The 10,000-nt window shown below is 31.6% G+C and overlaps 1 protein-coding gene across 3 annotated transcripts in view; it reads left to right on the top strand.

Moving 5' to 3' along the window:
- The window catches only part of LOC115218975 (putative protocadherin beta-18), a 226,884-nt gene that overhangs the window by 165,197 nt on the left and 51,687 nt on the right, over positions 1–10,000 (top strand). For 2 of the 3 annotated variants that reach the window (XM_036508580.1, XM_036508579.1), the window contains exon 3: positions 9,422–9,575. In XM_036508580.1, coding sequence (XP_036364473.1) covers positions 9,422–9,575 — 154 coding nt within the window. Of the gene's footprint in view, positions 1–9,421; positions 9,576–10,000 lie in introns of those variants that run through there. The other variant, XM_036508581.1, reaches the window with a different exon arrangement.

Genomic DNA, 10,000 nt, shown 5'->3' with positions numbered 1-10,000 from the left:
CAGTGTTTCTTCCAATTATGTTAAATATAACAAAGAATTAAGTAAAATAACATCGTTATCATTAAGCTAGAGTTAGGGACATAAATTGTGACTAAGGTTTGGTGGAAGATTTTAATTAAAAAATTAGGAAAACCAGACATTTGTACTAAAGAGCCAGAGCCGGTTTCAGCCGGGTTGGTAACGAAAGGGTTAAAGAGCTAACTAAATAAAGCATCTTATCAGTGTTTCTCAATTTCACCTTTCCATCTATTTCACTGGAATGCCACTAAGTGTTATAAATAAATTGCAGTCATTATTTTAATAGCTGTCGTGAGACTATCTAGAGACATTTTAGTATCTGTCTTTATTCTAAACTGAAAATCAGTGACTAGTTTAGTGAAAGATAGCATTAGAGAAAATGATAATCTAGACAAGTAGTTCCTAAAGTGGACAGTGCTGCCCCTTTGAGGGTGGTGGAAAGATTCAGGGGGTGGTCATTGAATAAAAATGGGCAATAGTTGGGGCAGCCAAAAAGGGGTGATGAATGCAAAAAATTCCAAAATAATGGATAGATTAGGTTAAGTTTTATTTGTGAAATAGAGTTGTTGTTTTGAATTTGCAGCAGAAAGTGGTCTATGTTTGTGGTTGTGGAGCAAGGAAAGTAACCAGGGAGTCAAGGAGGCAGCAGCCTGAAAAAGTTTGGGAATCACTGCTCTAGACTCTGTCTTTTATATCATTAGGGGTCAATAAAATAACATCAGAAATGTGTTAAACAATTGATAAAATTCTTTTATATGAGTGGCCTTTATCAACTATTAGAGGCTATTTTTCAAATTCTTAAAAAATGTATATGTTCCTAACATATAATAAACTAGAAGCAATTCATTATAAAATATCTAAGCAGAAAGGATGACAGCCTTTGTGTGTTAGACTGAAAAGTCCAATTTTACATCCGGCCAAATATTGTTGACCTATATTATGGTCTCGTGTGATACACAAATTATTTCTATTTCTCTTAAGCTGCATAAGAGAGAAGGGCAAAATGTACATGACTCAATAGTTAAATACAAAGAGAACTAATACTAAAAAATTCTAGGTGTAGGTTGGATAGAACTACAAATATATAACCTATTCAATTGTTATGAAAATTTGTATTTCATTATCTGAATTTCTTTAATATATCTATATATATATATATTAAAGAAACTGAAAAAAATATTAGATATATATTGTTATATATATATATATATATATATATATATTTATATATATATATATATTATATATATATATATATATATTCTTTTTTGTTTTTGTTTTCAACTCTGTAAATAGCTGTCTCCTTTAAATGGAATAGAAAAAAGAAGAAAAGATGCACATTTTTTTTTATCAGAGAAGTGCAAAGAAAAAGAAAAAAAGCATTGAGAAAATTACTATATTTGCATAGATTGGTCAAGTTTTATGAATTCACGGTGTTAACACAAAGGTTAGATAGCATCTCATTTACTGATAGTTACACTACAATATCGAGTCAATATGAACAATGGAGTAGAGATAACAATATTGATTATTTGCTACTATCATATAATCGGCCTTTTGATGGGTAAAGAATTGACTTGGATTCAACAAGTAGAATTTTCTGCTTTACTAATGCAGAATAAAAATGCATGAGGGGACTGTGGAAAATAAAAAAGAAATATATATATAAAAATATATAATATATAACATATATATATATTTACATATAATATATTTATATATATATATCTATATACATATATATATATACATATATATATATATAGATATATATATATATATACACAAACATATATATATATATATATATAATATATATATATATATATATTATATATATATATATATATATATATATGTATATATGTATACATACACACATATGTATATATATATATATATATATATATGTATGTATGGTTACACACACATGCATGCACTCATACACACTCATGCATGCACTCATACACACACATGCATGCACACACACATCCATTGTTTTATTGTTATATCCCAGTTTTTTTTTTTCATGCATTATTTTTGCTTTTATCTTGTTTAGAAACTACAATTTTTTTTTTTAACAAGCAGGAAAAAAAAAAATCACAAAACAAAGAAAAAATGAGCAGTTGTAGTAGCAGCAGCAACATCAACAACAACAACAGCAATGATAATAATAATAATAATAATAATAATAATAATAATAATAATAACAAATAAGATCTAAGTCACTCCTCGTTAGGAAAATATTCTTAGCTCAAAGATATATAAAGTGCATGCTTGGTGAATTATGAAGTGCTGGCATTGAAAATGATGATAACAAAAAAACGTAAACGAAGACAAACCCTTCACAAAAAAGAAGTGAAACAATAAAAAGGTGGGTTGGGAGTGACATTTAGGAGGGAAATTCTTAGGGAGGTGGATATATTGAACATTCCGATTTCTCAAAAATAAATAGGGATATGAAATTTTAAAAAAACATACAAAAATATGGTAAGCACATACATAAAAGACTAAAGGTATGAATAAATAAACAGGTAAATGTATACAGATACATATAGATATATACACACACACACATGCACCCATGCATGCACCCCCACACACGCACACCCACGCATGCATGCCCCCCCCACACACACATATAGAACATTGCTGCTTGATCGACATTATATTGCTGTTCAAATTAAAAAAGAACAAACTATCAACGAACCTTATAAAGGCAAAGATCTCTTGAAAGAACAATTAGAATATTTATATATTTGTCAGACAAATATGATACTTCAGCCTGCCTGGTCTTAACCATAATGGTTAAGAGAAACTGAAGAACCATATATTCAGATACATATTTCGACTCATCATCTGCTTATTCTAGCAGACTTAAAACAATATTAATAAAAGTGAAGAGATACACCTAATATGTATAGATTCTTTACAGCTATGTCCATGTAAGCCTGGAAGGCTTGTTTCTATCTCATTACTTTAAACATTATTCTACATCATCTTTCAAATCGTGCACACTTTCCTACTTTTAAAAATAAATCTTTATAATATTTATCAACACATGCACAGACATGTACATACACATACTACCGTTTATATATATATATATATTATAATATATCATATATATATATATATATAATCATATAATATATATATAATCATATATATATATATATATATATATATATATATATATATCTACACTCATGTATATTATTTAGCTTGCAAATGCTTTCCACTTTAGGCATTTCATATTTCTATGTACATTATTACTGCTCTCTTATTCTATACTTGTTCTAGATAAACAAAACAGTAACAAAATTATTCGATATACAATAACAAAAATGTCTTGAAGTGCCTTTCCTTAAAACCAACTTTGACCCTTTATTCTTTTGATATGACAAATTAGCTTTATATGCATGGAAGAGTCCATTGCAACCCTGAAAATGTCTTTTTTATTTTTTTCCTGTATTTTGTAATGTAAAATTTATATAGCTATGTATTTTATTATTGTCATTTTGCAATATCTTTCTGCAGAGTCATACAAATAAACACACACACACACAAACATAAACCCACACACTTATATATATACCAACACAATACCATATTATAGATCCATAGCAACTGATTTTACCAATAGGTTTCATACACAAGAGTCTTGAGGGGAAAACGATACTATCAGTAGGAATGATGTATATATTTAATTACAGTTTGACTCACATTAATACCTGTATATATATATATATATATATATATATATATCTGTGTGTGTCTGTGTCTATGTGTGTCTGTTTGTATGAACATGTGTGTGCAAATATGTATGTATTTATAAATGCATAATTGTGCATATGTAATGTGTGAGTGGATCTGTTTGAACTAACATGTTGAAATTGCAAAGCAGATGGATGCATAAAGAATGCAACAAAGACAAATACCAAGTAACCTTTTCGTGTATATACATGACTCCACCCCGACCCGTCTACTTCGCACATCTTCCCTAACCCCTCCCCCCTGCCCTCTTCCAAATGAGTCCACAACCCTACAAAACTTTGAAAAGTATGACTGAGGTCTGGAAAGCCAGTAGCCGCACCAAGCTCCAACCTGATCTGGCAATGTTTGTACAGCTGGATGCCCTTCCTAACACCAACCACTCCGAGAGTGTAGTGGGAGTTTTTTACATTCCACCGGTGCAAGAGACAATCAGATGGGCCTGGCATTGATCACATTCAGATACTGCAAACACAGGAGCCAGTCAGGGAGCACTGACAGTGGCCACGTTCAGATGGTGCTTTTTACATGCCATCAGTATGAGAGCCAGTCAGGCGGACCTCACATCAACTTCGTTCAGATGGCGCTTTTTACATGCCACTCAGAGAGCACTGGAATCGACCATGTTTGGATGATGCACACATCAACCTTCTACATTACATGTCAACACTTATCTCTTACAGAATACACTGAATCCTGTCTTTAATTCTCTAACTCATCCATAGACGAATTTTTTTTTCCCTCATAGGTATATATATATATATCACTAGCCTAAGCAAATATTCCATATTTTGCACTGAATTTTTTTCTTTAAATCAGCAAGAGATAATTTATATCAAGCATGTACAACCAGTGGCACTTTTGACATTCTGTGTGGTACATGATTCATGATGAGCAACTCTTCATGAGGTCCATTTGCCCATTGGTTGAAAATACTTAAAGCTTATCCATGCCTGCTTAACAAGGTCATTCAGTCTACTAGAAATAGCAGTTGAATCTTCTCTGAATGCCAGTGCATGATGAAGTTGGTATATTCATGTTTCTTTACACATCAGACACTATGCAGGCCAGTCATAATGAAGGCCTACATCAAAACAATTTGCAAAGATGACTGAAAACATTATACTAAGTAAAGCGATAAGTATTTTAATATTTTGCTATTACCTTCTCTGTTTCACTACAGTGTAGCATAGCTGTTTGTACACAGGCATCATACAATCTGCCTTTCACTCTGAGGGAGAGGCCCTTTGTTGCCAGCAGAAGCAGATCTCTGAACTTTGCTCTGCCCATTCTTATTCTTACAACTGTTGAACTCTGTTGCAAGTTAACAAGTCCATCATTTATTTTACAATGACACAGCTGATACTACATGAAAAATCAAATTGTATTTAAACCATGGTACCTAATTTGTGTGAGTGTGTGTGTTTGTGTGCGTGTGTGTGTATGTGTGTGTGTGGGTGTGTTTGCATGTGTGTGTCTGGTGCTTGCCTACCCCTACCACTTCTTCAAAAATGGTGTGAGTTTGTTTACATTCCTATAATTTAGTTGTTTCTCAGAAACAAGTGACAGGATAAGCACCAGACTTAAATAAGTTCTGGAGTTGATTTTGCAGTTAAAGCTGGTGTATTTGTGGTTTACAACTGAGCACTAATAGTACATACCTATTACATTATGTCAACTGATGAAACTCTTTTGTATAAATGCTCTGTATGAGTGTGTGTGTATGCATATATATATATATATATACACACACACATAAGCACACACACATACTTATATACATATATATATGTATGTATACATATATATATATATATATATAATACATATATATATGTATGTATACATATATATATATATATATATATATACATATATATATATTATCATTATCATCATATATATGATATATATATATATATATATATCTATATATATATATACATATTATATATCATCATTATCATCATATATATGATATATGATATATATATACATATATATATATCATCATATCATCAGATATATGATGATAATATATATCATCATTCATCATATATATGATATATTATATATATTAATATATATATTATATATATATATATTATATATGCTTCTGCAAATTTCTGACTGTAAGATTCTATTCAAACTCAGCCTGTGGCAAGATTAGAAAGCATTAATTCATAATACCAAGCTATGGGACTGAACCTGAAACCATATGAAACTTCTAAACCACACACACAAAACAATTACTACTAATCAAATATTCTGAAGAAAAGAAGTAAAAACGTAATATTAGGTTTAGTGTAAACCGTGTATTAAATTCTTTGAAATACAAAAACTTGTTTTCCCCGCCTTGATTTAAATATAACTATAGAAATGAATGGAAAATATGAGCAGTTAAGGGCAATTAATACAGTACTTCTAATTTGGCTTTAACTATATACATAGAGTTATTCATTTCCTGATTTTATCCTCATTTTCGATAAGATAAAATAATTAAACAAATAATAATAATTCACATAGCTAATTAACTTAATTTTGTAGCCATACACTATTAGCTGAAGAGGTAAAAATCTATAAGACTTTTAAAAAAGTTATCTATTCATTTTAACTAGATTATTGTTGTATGAATGCAAAGATAATTATATTTCACATAGATTTTTGAATTAGATTTTATAGAATATGAAATAAATATTAATGATATTAGGTATACCTATAATTATGCAGGCTGAGGCATAGAGATTTACATACACAAGGAGACATTCACACAACTATGTGAATATACATACATTTATATATATGCATCAAAGACATTCTTGTACTCATATATGCTCGTGCATACATTAAAAATTAATCATATAAAATATGTGTGCATGCGTATAAATTTCTGAATATTAGTGTATGTATATGTATGTGTGTGTGTGTGTGTATGAGTGCTTAAATGCTGGTATGCAGGCATGTATGCATGTATTTATGGATGTGTTTATGGTTGCATGTGTTTATATCAATTATCCACCAAGAATCTTCATTAATTTTATTTCACACTCCAACCAACCTGAAAACTTACTTAAAATGCTTTTCAAACCACCCAGTAGCCTTGCACTGCAAAGATAATACCTGCGATCAACTTAGTGCAAACATAAGGTAATATATGTACTGCTAGGAATATTTTATTTGCTTACTTCAAGCAATGTAATATGCCTAATACTCTTTACTCTCTTTACTCTTTTATTTGTTTCTGTCATTTGACTGCGGCCATGCTGGAGCACTGCCTTTAGTCGAGCAAATCGACCTCGGGACTTATTCTTTGTAAGCCCAGTACTTATTCTATCGGTCTCTTTTGCCGAACCGCTAAGTGACGGGGACGTAAACACACCAGCATCGGTTGTCAAGCAATGCTAGGGGGACAAACACAGACACACAAACACACACACACACACACACATATATATATACATATATACGACAGGCTTCTTTCAGTTTCCGTCTACCAAATCCACTCACAAGGCATTGGTCGGCCCGGGGCTATAGTAGAAGACACTTGCCCGAGATGCCATGCAGTGGGACTGAACCCGGAACCATGTGGTTGGTAAGCAAGCTACTTACCACACAGCCACTCCTGCACCTAGAATGCAATATAAAAGGTCTCTCATGAATAAAAAGTTTGAAGATTTTGGTTTGAGAAGCTGCCTTCCAAGAAATAATGTACAAGGAGGTGCTGAAAAGTTCCTAGCTTTAAGGGTATTATGAAAGGTCTGGTTAGAGGCTCAACCTCCTGAGTTCTTTTACAGGACTTAGAAAAACTGAAGGATTGCTACAATAAATGCCTGAAAAGGGAATATGTTAAATAAAATCCTAATTAATTGATCTCCCAGTACTTGCTTTTATCTAAAGCTAGAAACTTTTCAATAATCCTCGTATTTTGACCTTTAAAAAAATCTATGATAATGTTCAAGACTAAAGAATTTTACCTCCAACAAAGATGAACCCAAATATTTCAGAGGAGTTCTTAATATGTTAGTGATAAAAGTTTTCATTAATTTGTCCCTAGAGATAGAGCATATGTACGGAAAACTTCTTTGTGAGTCAGTGTTGTTGTTACTTTTGTTAGTGTTGCTTTTCTAAGTCAACCCTGATTGATGAGTAGGGTCATTCAGTCTATGACTATGCATTTGGTTTTTTTAAAGTTCCATAAACCAATGTGTCTTTTGCAGTTCAGTGTGTAGATTGAATAAAGATTTGGTTGTTATTTCTAGCTTTTCAAGTGGTTACATTGAAGCTTCCTCATTGGCATACATTTTATTGGGCAAGATGCAAATTCCAGGTGAGGCCACACCATAGCTATATAAAGCCTGAAGGGATAAAAGGCAAAGTTGACCTCAACGGGATTTGAACTCAGAGAGTAAAGAGCCAGAAGAAATGATGCTAAACATTTTATCTGATGTGCTAATGATTTCACCAACTTACCACCTAATTCTTTATCACTGGATGGTTATAATTTACATGATACTTTTTTTATTCCTTGAACAAGTGTGATAGATAGTTGTCAGACCTTTTGTAATCAGTGGTATCTACCAATGGTTAAAACCTTTCTATTGTTATCTGATCAGACTGATGTATCAAATGGTATCCTTCATTGACTTGAGAGGTAATAAGATTCCAGACAGTTGTGCATTTCTCAAAAACACGAGCAATGTAAGAGACCCAAAACAACATACAATTAGAAATTAAAATTGTCTGTGACATTTTCCATCTAACTCATTGTCTTCTTTCCTTAAAACTGACCTTTAATAGATCCATGGAAGTTCAAGTATAACTTATCTTAAATATTTCGTTGAATGCTTTAGCTTAAATACAAATATACCTAAATATATTTTCACATGCTTACACGTATATGAACATTAATTCATATTCCTCCCTATAGTTCAAATTATGAATTACAATTAACAAACCCATCAGCTTATATACATCTAATGTCCCAATAATCTTATAAATACTGCAAGTTTCTCCATTTACATTCAGTAAGGATCTGTCAAACGAGAGTAAACTTTTTTAATATATATATATATATATATATCATCATCATCATCATCATTGTTTAACGTCCGTTTTCCGCGCTAGAACGGGTTGGACGGTTCGACCAGGGTCTGGGAAGCCAGGGGCTGCACCAGGCTCTAGTCTGTTCTGGCAGTGTTTCTACAGCTGGATGCCCTTCCTAACGCCAACCACTCCACAAGTGTAGTGGGTGCTTTTTACGTGCCAGTGGAGTCTGGCATCAGCCACGATTGGTTGGTGCTTTTAACGTGCCACCGGCACGGAAGCCAGTCAAGGCGGCGCTGGCATCGGCCACGTTTGGATGGTGCTATATATATATATACATATATACATACATACATACATACATATATATATGTAGATATTTCACTAGATGCATAGGCTTAAATATAATTATTCCAAGATATTTCCACAGACTTACATAATAGATATATCTAAATATGTACATACTTCTGAGAATTAAATAAAATATTGCAGATACTTTGCTATTTTATGTTATTATCTTTATATATATACATATATATATTTTTTTTTTTATTATTAATTGTTGTTTTCTTTATGGCACAAAAAGCCATGTCTTCAGAAAGAAATGGAAATGTCAGACAGCTGGAAAGACAAAGAAATTACAAGTTGTGAACCAAGTCATTTTAATAAGAAGTCCACATTATCACCTATTGATATTAAACGACATGGTCAAAAAGAAGGCTTTTATGAAACACTACCAGGTATGTATGAAAAGACTATTTATTACCAAATGATTTTGTTTTTTATTTTTTAGTTTTGTTTCCTAATTTAAGTTCAATAACTACATACATTCAAATGCGGTGTCTGCATTTAATTTACACGTAGCCATTCTGCAATGATAGTTCTGTTGAAATATACAGTCTACATTTTAAAGACAATATTGAAAGTAAGCAAGAATTTTAAGGGGACCAAAGAGAATAACATACTTTTACATTGAGCTGGTATTTGGAATATAATATTAGAATAAGGTTCTTGGATAAACTTATGAGAAAAAGTTTTCATTTAAATACAAGAACTTCAAATTTAGAGGCTTTGTATACTGGAGCCAGAAGTAATCTCAGGTGGGTGGATATCTAAATGTTAAGGTAGACTTCCATATAACTATACTCAATAGAGTTTTTATGTC

Source organism: Octopus sinensis, linkage group LG14 (genome assembly GCF_006345805.1).
Source record: "Octopus sinensis linkage group LG14, ASM634580v1, whole genome shotgun sequence".
NCBI classification, from domain to species: domain Eukaryota; kingdom Metazoa; phylum Mollusca; class Cephalopoda; order Octopoda; family Octopodidae; genus Octopus; species Octopus sinensis.
Note: the sequence above shows the minus strand (reverse complement) of the source record. Positions and strands in the feature narration are given on the sequence as shown.